This window comes from Mytilus californianus, unplaced genomic scaffold (genome assembly GCF_021869535.1).
Source record: "Mytilus californianus isolate M0D057914Y unplaced genomic scaffold, xbMytCali1.0.p SCAF_7, whole genome shotgun sequence".
NCBI lineage: Eukaryota > Metazoa > Mollusca > Bivalvia > Mytilida > Mytilidae > Mytilus > Mytilus californianus.
In genome coordinates, this window is record NW_026262723.1 from 12718118 (window position 1) to 12743764 (window position 25647).

At 34.4% G+C, this 25647-nt stretch overlaps 2 protein-coding genes across 2 annotated transcripts in view; one reads left to right on the forward strand and one right to left on the reverse strand.

Moving 5' to 3' along the window:
- The window catches only part of LOC127708229 (uncharacterized), an 85425-nt gene that overhangs the window by 41586 nt on the left and 18192 nt on the right, over positions 1–25647 (forward strand). The window lies entirely within an intron of this gene.
- LOC127709091 (uncharacterized) lies at positions 1870–16451 on the reverse strand. The gene is made up of 5 exons (XM_052214444.1): positions 16318–16451; positions 14548–14689; positions 5200–5312; positions 3079–3181; positions 1870–2064 (listed from the first exon to the last, which is right to left on the reverse strand). Exons 1-5 carry the CDS (start codon positions 16355–16357, stop codon positions 1920–1922), a joined length of 543 nt encoding a protein of 180 aa, XP_052070404.1. The 5' UTR covers positions 16358–16451; the 3' UTR covers positions 1870–1919.

The window sequence follows — 25647 nt, forward strand, 5'->3', positions numbered from 1 at the left end:
TTGATTACTTAGTATTCAGTTGGAAAGAAAACTAATTGAACCTGTCTGTGTCCATTAAAAGCAGAATGAGAGGAAAACTTAGAAAAGGAGTTTATTTCAATAGTTCACCTCTTACAACTTACATGTATAATCAACGAGTTTTTTCTTTCACATATGTTTCATCCATGCTAATCCGACCAGGGCTCATACATACATATATATATTGTATGCGAGGAAAACTAAAAGTATGATAACATCGCCCCTTGTATTTATCTTTATTTACACAATATTAACATTTACCTCGTTGATGAACATTCAAACCTTGTATTTTCCTTTACTGTCATACAAGGAAAGAGCTGGAGTAACATTTAAGACTATTCAATGGATTGCATATCTTCTGATAGAAGTATAGATTTTTTTAATTATCTATAGACTCTAAAGAATCTCTGGATAATCTTTCTCTGAAATAAGTTCTATCAAAACTGTTGATTTTTCAACCCTTTGTACCATCAGGGGATGTGAAATTGAAAAATTGTCTAAAAGAAGTAACCCACAATGCTTTTCAACATAACAATGGTCGCATACGCTATAAATTTATTACTTTGGGATACCATACGGCATATCTTGTTAAAAGTGAACAAAACGATAAAACATGCTACACAGAGGAACAAGTGATGCTAGAGTTTCTTATTGACAACATATTTTTTGAATTTGGAGGTAGATTTTTTCAACAAATTGTCGGCATTCCTACATTTAATTAATTTCACATTTAGATATATTGATGATGTTCTTTCCATTAACAATCCAAACTTTTCTGATTGGGTTCCATTAATATATCCTCCAGAACTAGAAATTAAAGAAACAACAGACACAACTTCCGCTGCCTCATTTTTAGACTTATACCTCAAATTTGACAACTCAGTACCAGAATCTATGACGATTTTAATTTTGAAATTATAAATTTTCTCCACCTTAGTAGCAATATACCAACTTCACCTGCATATGGGATATACATTTCCCAACTCATTCGGTATTCAAGAGCTTACAGCTGCTACTCAGACTTTATAAAACGCACCAGTGTCTGAGCAAAAAGTTGATGAACCAGGGTTATGTCAAAGAACGTCTTGTCTTTTTTCTAAAAAAGTTCATCGGAAGATACCAAGACCTTGTTGATAAATATTCCGTATCAACTTCACAAATAATACACGATGATAATGAAGTATAGATTCTAAGTACTGACGTTGTTTATCATCTTAATTACGTGTTATAGTGTTCTTTTATTTGTCTTTGTTAAATATTACCTTAAGTTTACTGTTAACGTTTAGTCTATTTTTGGTAATATCCATTTGGCGAGGCTCGGTACTTATACATCCCGTCATTGTGTTATTGTGCTATGGTAATTGTTCGTATTTTTGTCTTTCTTTTTTGCTTATGTACTTTGTCTATATGCCTTTGTGTTTTTCTTTGTTGACATCTTTGCTTGTTTCTATAGTGATTAAGATTATAACACATTGTTGACTACTGTACCCCTATTTGTGACATTTGTCTGTTATGTCTGTTTGTTTTGTTCACACATTGTTGTCAATATAATGGAATTATATGCGACTGTCATACAAGTGAGAGGTTTAACTAGCTATAATCAAGTTTTAATCCACTGTTTTCTACATAAGAAAATGCCTGTACCAAGTCAGGAATATGACAGTTGTTATCCATTTGTTTGATGTGTTTGAGCCTTTGATTTTGCCATTTGATTAGGAACTTTCAGTTTTGAACTCTCCTCGAAGTTCGATATTTTTGTTATTTTACTTTTTGTATTGCTCATAAAACAGGTAACATAACGAACCAATGCTATCCTTCAGAGTAAAACGGTGGAAAAAAAATAAAAATAAATATATCTATGATAGATCAAACAAGTTTTATTTATTTAAAGTTTACAAATCTCACATAGGAGCTCCAATATTAAATTTGTGATGATTGCATATTGTTTTACTATATTCTTCGACCATAGTGTCTACAGCAGATGCTTGCTGCTCTTTGTTACAATGATGAAACATCGAAGCACAGTTTTTCAGACGGTCCACAAACCTGTAATTGAAACAAACAAGTTCAATGACTTGCTTTTAAATTGGTTTATAATCAGACGGAAATCACTTAAACATGACAAATGAAATAAAGCTTGTGAATGTGTTTCGTTTAAAGCTCCATTTGCAGTTTTGATTATCGTAATACTTGTTTTGATTTTGTTGATCTAATAAAAAATCAAACTCAATTTTTAAAGAAAAGACTTATGATGAAAAGAAAAATATGTTCATTGCTGTTCCACCAGTATTTAAGAACTAATGTCTTTGTTAGATATGATACCTTACAATAGGCAACATACATGGCCTTGCAAGCTACATTAAAAACGACCTATATCAATATTTCGAGTGTTAAGTTTGAAAATTGACAATCGAAGCTTTAACGAGCATTTTAAATTTGAAAATTTAGCTATCGACAACAAATATTGCTTTTAACGGGGTCAAGTGGTAGGATGAGTTTCTCTATTACTTAAAGAAAAAAAAATGCCAATTGCAATATTTCCAAATGGATATGATGGGAAATAAAACGAGCAAAATGTAATCAACGGTTGTCACACTAACCTATTATATCTGTTTTGGTTCCTCACCCAATCTTTTCAATATAAATAAACTATAAACAACTGTTACGCAAGTGGAAGGTCTAGCTTACCATAAAACCAGGTTTAACCAACCATTTTATTTTTTTGAAAATGCAAATTTTTCATTTGTTCCGTTGATTGATAACGTTTGATTTGGTAAGTTTTTATGTGTTTCCCCTTTTGGATTTACCTTGAAGTTCGGTATTTTTGTTATACTTTATTAACTAAAGTGCACGCTTTGGGGAATGGAAAATTTAAAGCCGAAAATTGATAAAAGTAAGGGGAAACCGTTCTGTCCCAAATAAGTGCTAAAAGGTTCCACCTATTATAAAAAAAAAATGTTTTGTTGCAATAAAAAGATATCAAGAAGTGCTGAGCTACAAGTACCAATATTATTTTTTATAGGTTTATAGATAACATGGATTTAAAAAAGTACAACTTACACACACGTATTTTGGTCATACCCTACAAAGGAATTCTGGACACATCTCACGAATGCTGATCGGAATTCTGGATCGTTGTAGCATGGTAATAAATCCAGAAAGTCTGAAATGTTAATGTTAGAATTTGTTTTGGATTTATTGATGGATGCTTAATGTCCAGAAAATATTTCATGGATTTTCAGAATGATAATATTGTTATATAAAGATGGGAAGATGTGGTTTGATTGCCAATAAGACCATCAACCTAATGACGAAAAAGTTAGCAACTATTTGTCACCGTACAGCTTTCAACGATGAGCAAAACTGCATAGTAAGCAGTATGATATATAGAAACACAGACAACCACTGAATGTGGTGGGATTAGACATATTTGCTGGCGTCAAAACCCTTCCGCTAATCGTTGATAGTGGTGTTACAGTACAACATAAGAACAAAGAACAAACTATAAAAAATCAATTGAAGAGGCATCAGATCAATGCAAAGAACCAACAAAAAAAAACAAAAAAATAAAACACAAAAGACACAAAATACAGATCTGAGAATTCAAATGAGTAGAATATAATTAATTATAGGCCACAATGCATACGGCATTCAACAATGAGAAAAAGACATACTGGAAAGTCGGATATCAAAGACCCCGACATGAAAAATTGGAAACAATTCAAACGAGATACGGCCTAATTTGTAACAAAACAATTTACGAAAAACAAAATATGAGAGACATGGACAATTGACAACCACTGAACAACTGGTTCCTGACTTCGGACAGTCACATAATGAATGTGGAAGGCTTACCATGCTAGTGAACACTCAACCCTCCCGTAACTTGTAACAGTGGTGTGACAGCACAAGATTAGAGCAACATGTAAGAATCAGTTGCAGTTGGCTTAACTCAAATTATCGGTTCACACGAGGCACATTAACGACTAAAATTAAAACATTAGACACAAAGCACTGATATAAAAGTATTCACAATTAATGTTTCTCGAACCTACATAGCTCACCTAACACCGAAGTAGAAATTTGTGAAGAATAATTATATAAGTATCACAGGAAATGTTTATTCAGGGCTTAAAAAAGAACTTGTTGAAAGAAATAAATGTTTGCCGTAAGAGTCCTTTTCAATGAAAAAGCCCCTTATTGATGAAAGGGGCCATTGTCTGAAAAATGGTAGAAGCAACAGTAAAATTCTGAAAGCAATGACTCCTTATAGGAGTCAACTGTCAATTTCGTCAAGACGATTCTTTTTTTTTTTTATCTTTTCATGCAGATCACTTTTGCTCTTTGAAGTTTCTCTCTACCTATTATAGTTTCAGGTTTTTAAGATAATATCAAAAGATCGCGGAAATTGGTAAAAAATGTCATTTAGGATCAGTTATCCCTATAAAGCTATACTTTTTTTCATTTTGACCTGATCTTGTTTTAGGGATCATGTAAGCTATTAACAGTGTCTCTCCGTCAATATAGTTCTCAAGATAATAAACAAATACGAAGAAAGGATTACATTGTTTTTTAAAGACAATAACTGCGATAAGGAGTCGACTAAAGATTGATTCATTTGTTGATTTTGGCAAGCTGATTAATGATTTTGATGTTCACAGTTGCTCTCTACATATTATATTTTAATAATGTCAAAAAGACTAAAAATGAGAAATGTTTTCTTAAAGGCTGGTGACTAATATAAGGCGAAAACGGACGATTTCGGTTTTTTGACTTCATTGTAGACCTTGTCTAGGTGTTCATAGTTTTCATAAAGTTGCTTTTTAATTATTATAATTTACAAGATTATAGTCAAAACGCAATAAACGGTTAAAATTGGATGTCATTAAAGGGTAACAACCCCAATAAGAAATTGTCTAATGATTTTTGCTTGGAAGACATATTTGTTGATCTTGGCTTATTATTGTTTTCATATTTTAATGTTTCTCTCAATATATATTCTAGTTTTCAAGAGTTTGGATTCGAGTACCCGATGAAGCAAAATCCAGAAAAGCGATTTTGACGAAATAAATAAATAAAATGTTTAAATCATAATAGCAACATTTAACCAATTGATAAAAATCGACATTTAAGGGCAAACCCTCCTATAAGGAGTCATCTGAACAGAAATGATAAACTCACCATTTTTATACTCAACACAAACGGCTCTTGTCATTTCTTTCATCATATCAGTAGCGAAAGTCATCGCTTTACACTTCTTTGCCTCTTTACAAAGGGCTTTACTCATAAAATGCCTGCAATACAATAAGGGAATATCAACGTTAAAACATGAAGAAAAAAAATAAAATAAACCGGAATATGTGCACCCCCTAGTACATCATGTCTGGCTAGTACTATCAAATAGTGTGTTCACATGTTCAAACATGTAAAGCACACTGCGATATCAAGTTCAAAACCAAATTTGACTTATATTAAAAAATCACATCACAGTGAACATGTGTAATAAAAGTCATATTGATGTGACCACAACTACTCGTTAGTATAAAGTACAGTTAACTCTCGTTGTCTCGAACTCGGTTGACTCGAGATTTCGGATGAGTCGAAGTTTTCACGTGGTCCCGAACTTTGTTCCATATAAATGTATGTAATTCGACTCCTGATGAGTCGAAATTGGATGAGTCGAAATTTCGGTTTAGTCGAACTAAATTTACGATCCCAAGGTTAACAAAAGCATTCAAAATTCATTATTTATCTCGAACTAATACACATATGTCAAAACATGACCTCCGGCATTTAAATGGATTGAAGAGTTAATCTGACAATACACGTGTAATTAAATTTCCAGTCACTGACCACTGTATTGATTTATGACATGCTATTTCCACGAGTGTTTACCTAAGATTATCTTTAATAGAATTTTTATAAATAATTAGTGATGCATTGTTAATGTTCATGAAAAAGTATTTAAAATGTTTACTTAGAATATAGCAAAGTACTCTCGAGCAATGAAATTGCAGGATTGGATGCCTCTTAATTGTGAAGAATGAATGTAAATCATGTTCTTAGTAAGGGATTATCCTATTATTTGGGTCTATTTACAGTTCAAAACAAAGAGTTTCTATAAATGAGTTACAACTGCCCCAAAGCACATTTATCAGATTGAAAGGATTTTATATCACACAGTGATTGAAACTGACTAAAAGTTGAATTGTGAAACAAACAAAAATCTCAAAATAAGTTGAAGTTTACTGGTGCAGTAAAATTGGTACCGTCAATGTTATTATGAAAATATTATTAACTTCAAATTACTATAAAATTAAACAATACCAAATCAATGCAAAAAAAAAAAGAAAAAAATCTTTCAGAAAAAAATGATCTAAATCTTTAGCTTTCCAAAACTTTGATTACTTGATCAGCGGTTGGGGAGAATAGTTATTTCCAATACATGTATTCCGATAAAAAAAAACCAGGAATTTAATTTTGAACATATTAAAAACTTTTAAGGGCATTATTTTTGAACATTTCCCTGACATAATGAAACAGTATTTGATGTAAAAAGCCGGACCAAATTATTGGCTGTGAAATAAAATTTAGTTGTAACTCAAATGTATTAATTGATTTAAACTGTAAATAAAAAAAGGATAATTCTTCACTAAAATGTTACATGACTTACATTCATACTCACAATCAGGAAACATACAATTCCTACCTTTTCTTTCTACTGTTGTGTCACCTAATATCTATAACGCATTATAAAAAAAAAATTTCCTGAATGATAAGAAAGTCCTCACATCACTAAAACTAATCCATAAATGACATGCTGAAAAAGGAAGTCATGCATCAATTATAAACATTGCACTGACAATGAAACTAATTCTTGAATAGATCATTTGAGCCTTGAGCACTTTACAGTATTCTAAGTTTGTAAGAGAATGATAATCCCTTACTTCATGATAAGTACTCGCTAACGCTCGTACTTATTCATGAAGTAAGGGATTATCATTCTCTTACATATACATAACAATTAATTGTGATTTACACTAATGAGCTTGGGTGTGTATAAAGTAAGGATTATGACTTCCGTTGATGATCACCTAAAAACTACTCAATCGGCGTCTTTAATCTTGTTGTATTTTCTTTTGAAAAGAAAGAGTGAGATAAAACAAAATGAAGAGAAATCTAAATTTTCTAAAATTTTTTGTATCCGAGAATAAACAATTTTGTCAACTATAAACGACCTGAATAACGAAACTATCGATTGGAAATTACTCTCTCGGATAAAAGCCAGAGGAAAAAAATTGTAACTGAAACAATTGAATAAGTAAAAATAATGTTATTATAATAATGAAAGACCATGACATACAAATACATCGATCTGATACCAGAATATCGATCCCCTTCCCTTATTCACTCGGATTTATTTTAGCTTTACCAAGCTAAGCAAGAGTTGTGTCCCTTGTTCTGTCAAACTTCCGGTTTTCGTTTGAGTCGAACTACGTGTATCTCGAAATATTTCTCTGGTCCGGCTGACTTCGAGATAACGAGAGTCGACTGTACTACTGTAACCAAAAACCTGAACATGCTACTGGGCACACGGAAGACCGGACAGAGGCCAGAAAACATAACGAATCTCATACTATCGTTGGTGGGGCATAACAAGTAAACGCATCATAGATAACAGGATTGAAATTTTGTACCCCAAACGGACGTTTCGTCTCAAAAAGACTCATCAGTGACGCTCGATTAAAAAAAGTTGAAAAGGCCAAACATAGAACGAAGTTGAAAATTATTGATGTGCAAAATATCCTAAAAGTTTTGGCAAGTACAGCCAAGCTAATCTATTCCTGGGGTATAAAATCCTTAGTATTTCGAAATATTCAAAGTTCATAAACAATAAAGGACAAGGTACGATAAGCCCCTGTTTTGGCCCCCCTATTTTCTCATTTTTCAAATTTTGTTTTGGAAAGCTACTTATCATGTTGAAATATTCCCTGATGTTTAAAGTTTGTTTGGATGATCTTCAAAACAATCAATTTCAGCAACAGGGTGAGTTGAGGGGGGTAAAAGGGCATAAAAAACGCCAAAAGTAGAAAAAATTACGATTTTAGGCCTGTGTTTCTTAAATTTTATAGCGTGCGCCTACGTGACCCGGAGAAAATTATGGCGATTTAGACAGCAAAAACAGTGATAATGACATTGGAATAAAAAAATTCCTGGGTCACGTTGGCGCAGGCACTTAAAAAACTAAAAATTCGTTGTACGGAACACCTCCAAAGTGAATAATAATTAAAATATCTGAATAATAACGGAAAGAGACGGAAAACGTTCCGTGATTATTTTCAACATGAAGAACAGACTATTAGAAAATTGCTAGAAACCATGAGCTGGGAATAATTTTACGTCAATACAGGTAATAGTTTGTTGTTTTTATTCACACTTAATTTCCCTAATTTATATCTTTTCGCAATGGCATTCGGCCAGTCGTGTATTAAAGTCAAGTAGTAATGGCGGCTTCCAAATGCAGTACCGTCGTTACCGACCCCTATTTTCCTGAACAGGCTATGCAGTTTCCATCATAGACGATAGGAATAAATCGAATTCGGATGATCATACTGAGTTAAAAAATAAAAATGTAGTGACAGACTATTTAAAAAATCACCTCTAACATAATATAACATAATGATAAAAAACGGCAGATGATATATGCGACGAAAAGAAAAACGAAGTATGAATTTTGAGAGGATTTCACGGCACGACATTGGTAAAAAAATGAAAACTTTTACAGTAATTAACCCTTAAAATCATGCGAGTAAAACGTTTTGAACATATAATTATACAATCTTTTTTGTGACTTTTGCAAGGAAGATTTATATATTAAATATTTACCCAACGTAATTGTGGCGATTCCGTGGTGCAGTGGATGCGTGCTGGAAATCCATGCGAACTAATTAGAGTTCGAATCTAAATTTTTTATTTTCATTTTGTTTTATTTTTCTTTATTTGCATTATTATATATTTCTTAATTTGCTTTTTTTCTTTGAAAACAATCTTTTTTTAATCTGTACCTAAGTAACAGTGTATATATATTTGGTATGTTGAATAACGGCTTTTTCTTTCTTTTAGCGAATTGTTTACTTAGTTTCTTATTACTACATGGTTTAACAATGCAAAATAAGTTGATTTTGTGGCGTAGCGGTGGAATGTTCGATTATCGTGTAAATTATTAACTTCAGCAAATCTCACACGAACATTATTTTTCTTTTGCATGTGAACAAGGTTATAATAATTGGGTAATTGCTAAGTCAATCAAGTATAAAAATACCCGCAGCAAAGTAAGAAGTATAATTTGTTCCATTCTATAACTTTTATTATTTTCTTAAAAGTTATATCAACATTACATGTTGGAGAGGGGCTTGACGGGGATAAGGTGAGATCATGCGAATGAGGGAGGTAAAATCTGATTAAAATCCAGACCAATCAAACTTTAATTGTACCTCATTGGAAATGAAATCATTAATCTATTTTCAATCAGATTGAGGGAGTCGAAAACTGGAAGAAGTGATGAGGGAGGCAAACCCTAAGGAGAAGTGATTACAATCTAATTAAAATAAAATCATCTAATTGCTCCCGTTGTTTTATCTCTATATGTTTTGTCTGTGTCCTTTGAAATCAGACTTATATTGTTGGATCTCATAACTGACATACGGATGCATTATATATAAAACATGTAGAAAACTATCGCATTGGTTCAGATACGTATTTTCCAGATGAAGCTTTTATCGAATTTTTAATATTGATGATTCATGTAGATGATTACCGGTCTCACAAAATTGAAAAGGCAGTAACCAATAAATAAAGTAATAGAAAAAGGTCTGCACGCAAATGACTTCTAAGTAGAATGGACTAAACCCTTCTGCGATACTGTCGTTCCATGTATGCTGGTAATCCATATAAAAACTTCTGTCATTACATTATTTTCATACATGTATAAAAACTGTAAATGCATAAGTGATGTTCATATTAAGCTCACCTTGACCAAAGGGTCATAAGAGGGTTTTGCCAGTAATCACTTTGCGTCTGTCAAATTCGGTGGCGGTGGTTTCTGTAATTTTTTTTTACATTTTAATCTTTCTCGAAAACGTTTGGCAAATTAAAGAAAAAAAATTACAGGATAGTTCAGTAGTTTTTACTTAATAGTTTTGAGTTTTGGGTGCTTATCGGAAATTCAACTTGGCTGCCATGGCCAAAAATGCGTTCTGATTGGGTGAATTTTCGTACATCTTCTAAGAAACCGCTTGGTAGATTGAAACATGTTCCTGTTCTAATTTTGAGTTTTTGATGCGGATCACTAATTAAAGATGACCACCATAGAGGAACATAGTATAACATAATACCCATGGCAACACAAACAAATAAAGCATGTATCAAACCAATAAAGAAAACTATATTTTTTTCTCATTAATGTTTTTTAGATTGCAATGAAATGGTTGGATCGGCCAAAAAAAATGAGATGCTAAGAATACGAAGCCATAGTTGTGTCATATGCCTAAAAACACATGTTAAAGAAAATAATAGACGCCCAGTCATTAACACACAACTACAAAACTACATTGAGTCTTTGATCAAAAGGAATGTATATGAGCATGATATAATATGCTCTAAGTGTCGATCGCGAATCCGAAGAGAACTCCAATCACAAACATTAGTAGATGTTGCAACAGATGATGACGAAAATTGTGCACAGGGATTGCCGGGTCCTGCTGAAGTTATTAGCCCAAAAACAATACAACTCAGCATTTCATCTACATCGAAATCTCATCGGAGGTGTATTATCTGCAAGAAGGAAAACACTAGGAGACATCGACTAGTGGTTGTTCAAAAAGAAGCAGCAACTCAGGCGCTTATTGATAAGGGGATTTTTATATCGACAAATAGCAGATGTTGTCCAGATCATCTTATTGGCAAATATTTTAAACAAAATGCATTGAAAACTGTACAACAATCCTCATCATCATCATATTTTAACCGTACGTACATATCAGAGCTGTTGGAAAGAACTTGGGCAGTCATAAAAGATACTGGCAAGCTTAATTTTGATATTTCGTCCTCACTTTCAGGTGATGACTACGTTAATTTGACTGGCCTAACACGAGAACAATTTGATGCAGTCGCTTTGCACGTAAAGGACCTACGAAACTCTGAGGTGCGTTCAGTAAGTACCTGTCTTGCTATCCTTCTCGTAAAGCTTCGCACAGGCTTATCAAATTCTATTTTAAGCACTCTCTTCTCCTTAAAATCTCACCAAATACGACGAGCTGTTCATTCAACAAGAGAATCATTGATGCAGAGCTTCGTGCCCTCTTTTTTAGACTTTAATCACATTACTCATCAAGAATTTTCTCTAAAGCATACAACACCAACAGCCAAAACCTTATTTGCAAATGACAACGATGATACAGCTATCCTTGTTCTAGATGGTACTTACTTGTATATACAAAAAAGCTCGTTTCACCAATTTCAAAAGATGACATATAGCATACATAAAGGAAGACCTTTAGTCAAACCTATGTTAATTGTTGGAGCAGATGGCTACATCTTGAATGTCATGGGACCTTACTTTGCAGATTATCATAATAATGATACTTCAATTACAAAACATTTATTTGAGACAAATGCTGAGGACATTAAAAATTGGGTTCAGGAGAATGATGTTCTTGTGGTGGATAGAGGATTCAGAGACGCTTAAAAATTCTTAGAAAATATGAATTTAAAGGTAGAGATGCCGTTTTATATAAAGAAAGGAATGAAACAACACCCCACAGAGGAGGCAAACGCATCTCGGCTGATAACTTAAGTAAGGTGGGTGGTAGAAAGCGCGAATGGCCGTATCAAGCAATGGCGTTTTTTCGATAAAGTTTTTTCTAACCACTATGTAACACATTGGAGATTTTGTAAGGATAGTGAGTGCCCTCATCAATTGTTTTCGTGCTCCCTTGATAAACGATTTTGGAAATGACGAGATTGGTGAACAAATGCTTCAAAGATCAAGACAATTCAATCATGTTCAACAAATTGTGGAAGATAACAATCTTATTCGAAAGAAAGCGGTGTATACCGTAGTAAATGGTACTGATAACGTGTTAGACTTTCCAAAGTTGACCTTACAAGAAATCAGAGACATTACCATGGGTGTGTATCAGCTGAAGCTTGCTCCACGGTATACGGAGAGTCACATAAACGATGACAATTACACACTTCAAATATGCAAGGACCGACCAAACTTACTCCGTGTTAAGTTATCATCAAGACACTCGTCATCGAAAGCCTACAGTCTATGGATCGAGTACAGCAATGATGATATTACAGGTTGGGTCTGTACGTGTAAAGTTGGTGCCCGTGTAGTCGGATGCTGTGCCCACATCGCATCCACGATATGGTACCTTGGACATAGTCGTTGGCAATCAGAAACAATTAGCACTTGTAGATATACAGAACATATCCTAAATTCTTAAGATATTCCTTTGGAAACAGATTCTGGTTCTGACAGTGACAATGTTATTGAGGAAGAGTGACTCGGTTGTTGTTTGTTCTATTAAGTTATAACACATTTATTGATTTTCTTTCCATATGTCGACTGTTTATTTGAATATCTTATCTAACTACATTATACATAATGAATAAGTATGAATTTCCCTGAATATTTAGATTAGTTGAACGTTCAGTATTTTTAAAAATTTACTTGCAGTTACTGATTCATATGTAAACTGACATTCACAATGAAGGATAACACTTTATAAACAATTACATGTTACAAGTAACACTTATTTCTAACACAAACAGAAAACTAGTGTATCACAAAATAAATTATGGAATGTTCAATAGTATTTTTAAACGCTTTGTGTTTTTTTACATCTGCTAATTTATTCATTGTGTAAATTGTACCACCATGAGTGCCATTTAAAAGCTTTCCTTTGCAACATAATAAATTATTGAAGTTGTTAATATAAAGAAATAACATCACTATATCTATTGGATGGAATACTAAAAGTTTATGTGAAAGTGAATGTATGAGAATGTTCATGACATAGATTAATACCAATGCTTGTATGTACCATTGTATGAATGAAATCGGAAGTAAACAAAATGACTACTTTTAATCAAAATTCTTATTTCAAATAAAAGAAAGCCCATTTGAACCGCTCTTTATCACGTACTGTTGCTAAGTTTTTGATAACTACTAAGCTTACTACTATTGTTTTTTTTTACACAGATCGGACAATCGGATTTGTATTCATGCAGTCTATTTTTTCGAGTAATGTTATTTGTAATTGTCTTTAATTTAAACATGTTGGCAGTTGCTAAGCACCATATCTGTTGTTATTCTTGATTAACTTTAATTTTTAAAAAAGAAAGCAGTAATCAAAATATGACGAATTTTATATTTTTTAAATTGCGAAATTCAAAATTGAGATAATGAAAAGCCCCTTATTCATCCGTTGCTAAGCACTATTTTTGTTGCTAAGCAGTTGAGAAACATAAACCCTCTAAAATATGAATTGCTTTCATTTCTCACTGATAGTTATTATCATCATACACCACTCTTATTTGCTTTTATTCTTACCTGTACAATAAAATAACAAAAACATTCATTTTTGTAGTTGTCTTTAATTTAATTATATTTAGTTGTTGCTCGTCAACATTTGTGTTGCTAAGCTCAATACCAACTTCATAAAAGAAAAATGATGACGACAATATCATGCAAGACTGAAATACCATTTATGGACGCTTAATCTTTAAACATTTGCTGTATGTATACCTCAGATGGCAAAAATAAAAAAAAATATGAACCGTTGCTATGCAATAATTGTGTTGCTCGGTCGTTGCTAGGTTGTTGCTAAGCATTTAGTAAACTGAAACTAAAGTGACTTCTCATTCTTAACTTCAAGTTATACTTACACAATCAATTCAGTAAAGAATTGTGTTAATTTGCACAGTTTAAGCCATTTACAAGTGATAAAATAGCTATTTTATGAATCCATTGCTAGGCAACCATCCATTCACCGGAACATAAAAAAATCATTATTTTTTCAAGTTTTCTATTCAAAGGCTATCAATAATATGAATATTAACATATTTGGAGAGGGGGCCAAAAAAGCCCCTTATCGTACCTTGTCCTGACCATATTAATGATTAAACAATACTTATAGTTGTCTATTACCATACTTGTATCAAAACAACACACTCTTATCAGAAGTTAATGTGATCTGTATACTGAAAATAGTAATGACATTTTGCAGAGTCTCTTTAATTCCAAATATCAGCATTGTATCGTTAATTACTTTTTTATATGATGAGGTCCTACAATATCAAAATTCAGTTCTGGATTTTAATGATTTCTTTTTCATAGTGCAACGTTCCAGATTAAAGTTCAAGATATTGTATATTATTTACATGCAAGCAAGTCTTAATATCATATTTTATCCCAATGGTTCACCAGATGTGCATAGGTAGAAAGAAAAATATACATACCAACATAGGTCTTCAATAGTTTCTGCACTTACATCCTTTAAAGCATCGCCATCATAAAAGAAGTTTTCAACTTCTAGAAACAACCAAGAACAACCAAAGACTGGACTGCATTCTTTTGGAACAGCATAAGATGTGCCTGAAACTATATGATCACCTTTAATCAGATACTATTCCTGTTGATGGTTTTGTGAGATATATTTTTTTTAATTTCCTTTATGTATTTTGTCGATCACTTGTTCGTTTAAAGACGAAAACTCGATGAAGTATAATCACTCCTTGTCGATTGTACACATTTGCGGCACAACACTACAATTGTGTTTATAATTGGCAAAAGATGTATGCACATCAAACGAATGCGACTAATAATATATTGATGCAGCATCATATCATTTCATTGATTGAATTTATAAAGTTTTGTTTTCATTTTTATGATTGAGTGGCACTGTGATCCCGTTCCTTACATGGATTATCATATTAACTCAACTATGCAATTAAAGTATGTATTGTTTTTAATTTATTCTAAAGTCATATCTTCATGTAATTTCCAGAATGTAAAAGCTGAACAGAAGTTAGATTTGGATATCAAATCTGTTTCACATCAATTTGACCTATTTTGATAAATGATCAAGGAGGAATCATTGTATAAAAGATTATTTATGAGCTTGAGGTATCATTGTATGATAAATGATAAAAGAGCTGGAATTATAATGGTATGTTAAATTATCAAAGAGCTGAAGGTATCATTGTATTGTAAATTATCAAAGAGCTACAGGTATCATTGTATGATAGTTAATCAACGCGATGGAGGTTTCATTGTATGATAAATGAAAACGATCTAGAGGTATCTTTGTATGATAAATGATTAACGCGATGCAGGTAACAAAGTTTGATTAATAAACAATAAGCTGGAGGTATCATTGTATGATAAATGATCGTGGAGCTCATAATATAATTGTAAATGATTAAATGGATTTGAGGTATTATCGTTTAATCAATAAATAATGAGCTCGAGGTATCATGTTTTAAAAAGATCACTGGGCTCCAGATATCATTGTGTGATCAATGATAAATGACCTCGAGGTATCATTGCATTCTAGTTGATGAATTAGCTTGAGGTATCATATTTTGATAATGATGCCAGAAGACGAATGGGCTCGAGGTTTCTTCGTATGATAAATGATCTATGGATTCGATATATCATTATATAATATATGTTTAATGAGTTCGATATATCGATGTATCATTATATGTTAAATTATAGATTACCTCAAGATAAAAAAAATAATGAATATTTTGCCTGCTGACCCCTACATTTCGTTTCATTATTTTATTACAAATAGTACAAAAAAACACTTTTGAAAATCTTCTAAAATCCTTGTTATTTTTTCTCAGTTTTTAAAAGAAAAAAGGTGCCAATGTTTAGTGCATGAAAAATCTACAGAGAATCATTTCCCAATTTCAATTGATTATGTCTCAAAACCAAGGACACAGACCTGTCATTATTTTTTTCCCTTTTTTAAGTTCCGTTATTTATATACTATCAATTATAACAGTCTTTGAAAAAGCTTGTTATTTTGAAACAGAGGAGCGAACATCCTTAACATTTGATAGATACTATGCCTATGTTCATTAATTGAGAAACTAGTTAGACTAATAATAAAAAAAACATGATATGACGTGTATTGCAAAACAGATTATTCAATAAAGTCTTCGGTAACTATGATATTGAAACAAGAAGAAAAAAGACTATACAGAAAAAGATTTACTTACCATAAGCAAAGCTAACAATTAAAATCACCAAAGCCAACATAATTTTTGTAATTGCACTGAATCAATGCACTGGATCAATGCTGAATATAAAAATGTCCTTTATGACTGCTATTTATAAGCTGGAGAACGACAAATTAGAACAATATTTAAGAACAAGGGGTAATTGGCAAATTGGAAGTTAATTTGATAAAATGTTATTATCTACACGAAACACATCCTGTAATTACTACACTTTTCATATATTATTCTAAGTCTATTTTCAAACATATTTTAAATTTTAAAATCTTCACTTACAATGTATTCTAAAGTGAGATACTGAGAAAAACGCTGTTCATTTGACATATAGTCATAGCCAACAGTGAGTTGTCCACTAAAGTTGTATTGATCAAATTCAAAGAGCACCTCTAACGTATATGATAGCTGATATTTCCCTGTTATCATCTTACTATATGGTATTGGTTTTGTTCAATATTGAAGGTCGTAGGTGTAAGATTTGAATCATAACATATTTCCTTCTTTTTATATTTGAGTAAAAAATGTTACAAGTGGTAATTGAACATATATCAGTATTGCACAAATAGCATTGGGAATGTATGACGAGGAATATGTAAATAGTGGTGTTAAGCCAATATAGTATCAGAATAGAGAATGGAAACAGGAAATGTGTCAAAAGGACAACAACCCAACAAAAGAGCAGAAAACAATAATGTAAACTAGTACAGCGAAATGGGTTCAACGGAAAACGTCTTTACGTAACTCGTAAATAGTATTGTAAATATTATCATCCTTTACCTTAGATCACCCCCGGTTGTTAGTGGGGTTCGTGTTGCTCTGTCGTTAGTTTTCTATGTTGTGTTTTGTTTACTACTTTTTTTCTTTTGGTTGTCTATTTTTGCATTGGATTGTCAGTTTATTTTCAACTTATGAGTTTGAATGTCCCTTTGATATCTTTTGCCACCTTTCAGATGTACTGGGTTCGATACACGCGACAAGGATCCATGCCAGAGTATACCATGTGTTAGGTTAGATACAGCCTTCAAGGATCCATGTCACACTATATGATGTACTGTTAGATACAGCCGACAAGATTCCATGCCATACTATATGATGTACCGAGTAAGAAACAGCCGACAAGGATCCATGCCAGAGTATATGATGTACTGAGTTAGATGCAGCCGACAAGGATCCATGCCACAATATATGATTTACTGGGTTGTATACAGCCGACAAAGATACATGCCATACTATATGATGTACTGAGTTAGATACAGCCGACAAGGATTAATGCCAGAGTATATGATTTACTGGACAAGGATTCATGCCACTCTATATAAAATACTGGGTTAGATACAGCCGACAAGGATCCATGCCATACTAAATGATGTACTGGGTTAGATTAAGCCGATAAGGATACATGCCTGAGTATATTATGCACAGGGTAAGATACAGACGACAAGGATCCATGCCAGAGTATAGGATGTACTGGGTTAGATACTGCCGACAAGGATCCATGCCACTCTATATGATGTACTGGGTTAGATACAGCCTACAAGGATCCATACCACTCTATATGATTTACTAGGTGAAATACAGCAGACAAGGATCCATGCCACAGTATATGATTTACTGGGTTTGAAACAGCCGACAAGGATCCATGACACAGTATATGATGTACTGGGTTTGATACAGCCGACAAGGATCCATGCTATGCTATATGATGTACTGGGTTAGATAAAGCTGACAAGAATCCATGACATACTATATGATGTGGTGATTTAGATACATCCGACAAAGATACATGCCAGATTATATGATGCACTGGGTAAGATACAGCTGACAAGGATTCATACCACTCTATATGAAATACTGGGTTAGATACAGCCGACAAGGATCCATGCCACAGTATATGATTTACTAGGTTAAATACAGCTAACAAGGATTTATGCTAAAGTATATAATTTACTGGGTTAGATACAGCTGACAAGGATTAATGTCATAGTATATGATTTACTGGAATAGATACAGCTGACAACGATCCATGCCACAGTATATGATTTACTGGGCTAGATACAGCGGACAAGGATCCATCTCAGAGTATATGATGTACTGGGTTAGATACAACCGACAAAGATCCATGCCACATCATATACTGTGGCATAGATCCAGTATAATGTACTGAGTAAGATACAGCCGACAAGGATTCATGCATTACTATATGATGTACTGAGTTAGATACAGCCGACAAGGATCCATGCCATACTATATGATGTACTGAGTTTGAAACAGCCGACAAGGATCCATGACACAGTATATGTTGTACTGGGTTAGAATCAGCCGACATGGATCCATGCTATGCTATATGATGTATTGGGTTAGATAAAGCTGACAAGGATCCATGCCATACTATATGATGTACTGGTTTAGATACAGCCGACACAGATACATGCCAGAATGTATAATGCACTGGGTAAGATACAGATGACAAGGATCCATACCACTCTATATGAAATACTGGGTTAGATACAGCCACAGTATATGATTTACTAGCTTTAATACAGCTGAAAAGGATCCATGCCAAAGTATATGATTTACTGGGTAAGATACATCTAACAAGGATCCATGTCAGAGTATATGATGTACTGGGTTAGATACAGCCGACAAGGATCTATGCAACACTATATGATGCACTGGGTAAGATACAGCCGACATGGATCCATGCCACAGTATATGATGTACTGGGTTAGATACAGCCGACAAGGATCCATGCCATACTATATGATTTACTGGAATAGATACAGCTGACAAGGATCCATGACACACTATATGATGCACTAGGTAAGATACAGCTGACAAGGATCCATGCCACAATATATGAAATACTAGGTTAGATACAGCCGACAAGGATCCATGCCATACTATATGATGTACTGGTTTAGATGCAGCCGACAAAGATACATCACAGAATGTATAAAACACTGGGTAAGATACAGCATGACAAGGATCCATACCACTCTATATGAAATACTGGGTTAGATACAACCGACAAGGATCCATGCCACAGTATATGATTAACTAGGTTAGATACAGCCGACAAGGATCCATGCCATACTATATGAAGTACTGGGTTAGATACAGCCGACAAGGATACATGCCTGAGTATATTATGCACTGGGTAAGATACAACCGACAAGGATCCATGCCAAACTATAGGATGTACTGGGTTAGATACAGCCGACAAAGATATATGCCTGAGTATATACTGCACTAGGTAAGATACAGCCGACAAGGATCCATGCCAGAGTATAGGATATACAAGGTTAGATACAGCCGACAAGAATCGATGCCACTCTATATGTTGTACTGAGTTAGATAAAAGCGACAAGGATCCATGCCACAGTATATGATGTACTGGGTTATATACAGCCGACAAGGATCCATGCCATACTATATGATGTACTGGTTTAGATACAGCCGACAAAGATACATGCCAGAATGTATGATGCACTGGGTAAGATACAGCATGAAAAGGATCCATGCCATACTATATGATTTACTGGAATAGATACAGCTGACAATGATCCATGCCACAGTATATGATTTACTGGGTTAGATACAGCCGACAAGCATCCATGTCAGAGTATATGATGTACTGGGTTAGATACAGCCGACAAAGATCCATGCCACATCATATACTGTGGCATAGATCCAGTATAATGTGCTGAGTTAGATACAGCCGACAAGGATCTATGCCATACTATATGATGTACTTAGTTAGAAACAGCGGACAAGGATCCATGCCAGAGTATATGATGTACTGAGTAAATAGTGATGTTAAGCCAATATAGTATCAGAATAGAGAATGGAAACGGGGAATGTGTCAAAAGGACAACAACCCGACAAAAGAGCAGAAAACAGCCCAACGCCTGCCGGGGGTCTTAAACGCAGCAATAAAATCCCGCTTTCTGAGGCGGGTTTCAGCTGGTCATAAACAATAATGTAAACTTGTACAGCGAAATGTTCGAAGGAAAACGTCTTTACGTTACTCGTAAACATCATCCTTTACCTTAGATCACCCCCGGTTGTTAGTGGGATTCGTGTTGCTCTGTCTTTAGTTTTCTATGTTGTGTTTTGTATACTGCTTTTTTCCTTTTGGTCTTCTATTTTTGCATTAGATTGTCAGTTTATTTTCATCTTATGAGTTTGAATGTCCCTTTGATATCTTTTGCCACCTTTCTGATGTTCTTGGTTAGATACAGGCGACAAGGGTTCATGCCAGAGTATACCATGTGCTAGTTTAGATAGAGCCGTCGAGGATCCATGCCACACTATATAATTACTGAGTAAGATACATCCGACAAGGATCCATGCCATACTATATGATGTACTGAGTTAGAAACAGCCGATAAGGATCCATGCCAGAGTATATGATGTACTAAGTTAGATACAGCCGACAATGATCCGTGCCACTCTATATAAAATACTGGGTTAGATATAGCCGACAAGGATTCATGCCACAGTATATGAAATAAAAGGTTAGATACAGCCGACAAGGATCCATGCCAGAGTATATGATTTACTGGACAAGGATCCATGCCACTCTATCTGAAATACTGAGTTAGATATAACCGACAAGGATCCATGCTAGAGTATATGATTTACTGGACAAGGATCCATGCCACTCTATATGAAAAACTGGGTTAGATACAGCCGAAAAGGATCCATGCCACAGTATATGATTTACTAGGTTAGATACAGCCGACAAGAAACCATGCCAGAGTATATGATGTACTGGGTCAGATACAGCCGACAAGGATACATGCCAGAATATATGAGGCACTGGGTTAGATACAGCCGACAAGGATCGATGCCACTCTATATGTTGTACTGGGTAAGATACAGCCGACAAGGATCCATGCCACTCTATATGATGTACTGAGTTAGATACAGCCGACAAGGATCCATGCCACTCTAGATGATGTACTGGGTTGAATAAAACCGACAAGGATCCATGCCATACTATATGATGTACTGGGTTAGATACAGCCGACAAAGATCCATGACATAGTATAGTATGTACCGAGTTGAATACAGCCGACAAGGATCCGTTCCATACTATATGAAGTACTGAGCTAGATGCAGCCGACAAGGATCCATGAAATACTATATGAAATACTGGGTTAGATACAACCGACATGGATCCATGACATAGTATATGATGTACTGAGTTAGATACAGCCGACAAGGATTCATGCCACAATATATGATTTACTGATTCGGATACAGCCGACAAGGATCAATGCCGTACTATATGATGTACTGAGTTGGAGAGAGTCAACAAGGATCTATGTCACATTGTATGATGTACTTGATAATATAAAGCCGACAAGTATCCCTGCCACTCTTTATGAAAAACTGGGTTAAATACAGCCGACAAGGATCCATGTCACAATATATGATTTACTAGGTTAGATACAGCCGACAAGAATCCATGCTAGAGTATATGATGTACTGGGTCAGATACAGCCGACAAGGATACATGCCAGAATATATGATGCACTGGGTAAGATACAGCTGACAAGGATCTATGCCAGAGTATATGATATACTGGGTTAGATACAACCGACAAGGATCCATGCCACTCTATATGATGTACTGGGATAGATACATCCGACAAGGATCCATGCCACACTATTTGTTGTACTTAGTTAGATACAGCCGACAAGGATCCATGCCATACTATATGATTTTTTGGGTTGGATACAGCTGACAAGGATCCATGCCACAGTATATGATTTACTGGATTAGATACAGCCGACAAGGATCTATGTCAGAGAATATGATGTACTAGGTAAGATACAGCCGACAAGGATACATGCCAGAATATATGATGCACTTGGTAACATACAGTTGGCAAGGATCCATGCCAGAGTATATGATGTACTGGGTTTGATACAGCCGACAAGGATCCATGCTACTCTATATGATTTACTGGGTAAGATACAGCCGAACAAGGATCCATGACACAGTATATGAAATACTGAGTTAGATACAGCCGACAAGGATCCATGCCACAGTATATGATTTACTGGGTTTGATACAAGCGGCAAATATTCGTAAATTGTTTTGTTATGAATTAGGCCGTAAGTTTTCTCAATTGAATTGTTTAACATTTTTTCATGTCGGGGCCTTTTATAGCCGACTATACAGTAAGGGTTTTCTAACGGCTGAAGGCCAAACGGTTGCCTATAATTTCTTACATCCACTTCATTTGAGTTTTGGTGGATAATTGTCTTTTTGGCAATTATATCACATCTCTTTATTTTTATATATCATTTTTACCGACTCAAGTGCCATTTGAGAAATAAACAAAACGAAAAAATAAATGATAATCCTGTCACAGTCAGAGAAAATTTTCTGCATCAAATAAGAATTAGAAGTATGAGTTGTTAAACTGGAAATTAAGATCGTATCGATTGTATTAAACGCTTCTTGAACGAAGTATAAATTACCCACAGCTATTTGGTATAAGTCTACAATTGAATTCTTGACACATCTCACGAATGATGACTGGAAATCTGGATCACTATAGCATGGTATCAAGTTTAGAAAGTCTGAAATGTTAAGAAAAGAAAAAAAAACATCTATAATGTATGACAGTAGTCGGTCATATAACTGTTATGTCAAAGAATCACGAATGCCCTCATTAAATACAAATTTCGACAGATACCGCAAAAACAAACAAAAGGTCAATGAATCAATTTAAAATCAAAATTGAAAAAAACCAAATGTAAGTTCTATTCGGTTAAATTTAAATATTTTGTATTACACAAATATATCAGAAACAGTTTCCAAACCTTGTTTGTTCTCAACACAAAAAGCTCTGATCAATTTCTTTATCATATCAGTAGCGAAAGACTTCATTTCACAGGTGCCTGCCGTCTTACATTTGTTCCTTCATCATATCAGTAGGGAAAGACATCAGTTCACAGGTGCCTGACCTCTCTCATTTGTTCCTTCATCATATCAGTAACGAAAGACATCATTTCACAGGTGCCTACCGTCTCACATTTGTTCCTTCATCATATCAGTAGCGAAGCACACCATTTCACAGGTGCCTGCCCGTCTCACATTTGTTCCATCATAATATCAGTAGCAAAAGACATCATTTCACAGGTGCCTGCCGTCTCACATTTGTTCCTTCATCATATCAGTAGCGAAAGACATCATTTCACAGGTGCCTGCTGTCTCACATTGGTTCCTTCATCCTACCAGTAGCGAGACATCATTTCACAAGTGCCTGCCGTCTCAAATTTGGCTCTATCCATAAAATTCCTGCAATTCAATCATGAAAAATCAACGTTAAATTCAGAGGATAACTGTAATACATTTTTGAAGAAATTTTGCCTTTTCCATTCTTTTATCAAAACAACAAACTGGTATCTGTTGAGGTGAATTTTATAACTGATAATGGTACAAGGCAACTTATAAATTTCGAGTTTTAAATACTTCAAAAATCGTCACATAACATTAATTTGAAAAATGTTCTTTAAAACACTGAACGGAGTCTAATTATTATAAAATAAAAATTCGGCATATCTTTTTAATTCTATTTTCAGTTTTAGTTATAAATGTAGGGAAAAAAAACGTAGACTGAACGACAAACTCATCAAAGATACCAGGGTTACAAGCTAAGTCTGTACGCCAGACACGGCAGACACGCCAGACACGCCAGACACGGCAGACACGCCAGACACGCCAGACACGCCAGACACGCCAGACACGCCAGACACGCCAGACACGGCAGACACGCCAGACACGCCAGACACGGCAGACACGGCAGACACGCCAGACACGCCAGACACGCCAGACACGCCAGACACGCCAAACACGGCAGACACGCCAGACACGCCAGACACGGCAGACACACCAGACACGCCAGACACGCCAGACACGCCAGACACGCCAGACACGCCAGACACGCCAGACACGGCAGACACGCGTTTCTTCCACAAAAGACTCATCAGTGAAGTTGGAATAAAAAAGATAATCAATGACTGAATATCGGTTTTAGGTTACTACAAAACAGGAACGTTTTTCTTCTATTAAGCGGTTCCTGTATTTTACTATTGAACATCGATACCAGATGATTGTTTTCTGAATTCTACAATACAAGAACGGCTTACCAATCTCGATGGTTTAAAATCTGTAGGCAGACACTTACTGACATAGCTCATCAGCTGTTTCTGTACTGACATCCTTTAAATCATAGCCATCATAGAAGAACTCTTCAACACGAAAAAAAATATGTAAGAACATTCAAACACAGGTTCGCATTCTTTTGAAATTTGCCAGGATGTGCCTGAAACTATTTGAGACACTGCCATCAGATAATATTTCTGTACCTGGTTTGTGTGAGATGTATTTTTTAATGTTTTTAGTGCATTCTTTCAGAATTTTCTAATAATTTGTCAAAATGTAGTTTATATCATGCTTTTTTTAAAAACAAATAATAAAAAGTATGGGTTACCAAGTTTTTTTCACGCTACTGGTTGTGAAAAATTGTCAGATTTTGTATAGATTATGCATGGAATTTTGTATGATAAAAAGAAATCTACACCATAGAACTTTAAAATGAAACATGAGAAGGCAGTTCTAATGATATGATTTCAGATAAGAAAAAGAAAAAACGGGGTCACCGGACTCGTTTTCTTGCTACATAATAAAATAGGTAAATTCACAACTCATTCTATTATAAAATTTACTTTATCTGAGTTATCCCCCTTATATCTGAGTTATCTCCTCTCATGTTACACAGATGATATCGGATATGTTCCTTATGTCGTAACTACAATACCCTTCCCTTTTCACGAATGTGACTAACCGAATTAGACTATTTACCGGATTTGTAATAACATAATAAACTCGACGGGTGCCACATGTGGAGCAGGATCTGCTTACCCTTCCTGAGCACCTGAGATCACCCCCAGTTTTTGGTGGGGTTCGTGTTGCTTAGTCTTTAGTTTTCTATGTTGTGTCATCTGTACTATTATTTGTCTGATTGTCTTTTTATTTTTGGCCATGACGTTGTCAGTTTGTTTTCGATCTATGAGTTTGACTGTCCCTCTGGTATCTTTCGTCCCTCTTTTACAAAACTGAAAAAAACATACAAAAATAATATGTTTTTTGTAAACTACAGCCGTAAATATGATAAAACACATTTTTTTTTATAGCAACATCAAAAATCTAACACATAAATTACATACTAGTACTACTTTCAAAATTTGTACATTTCTTATTCGCTTTAACCTGAAACATTTTTATAGCGTAACT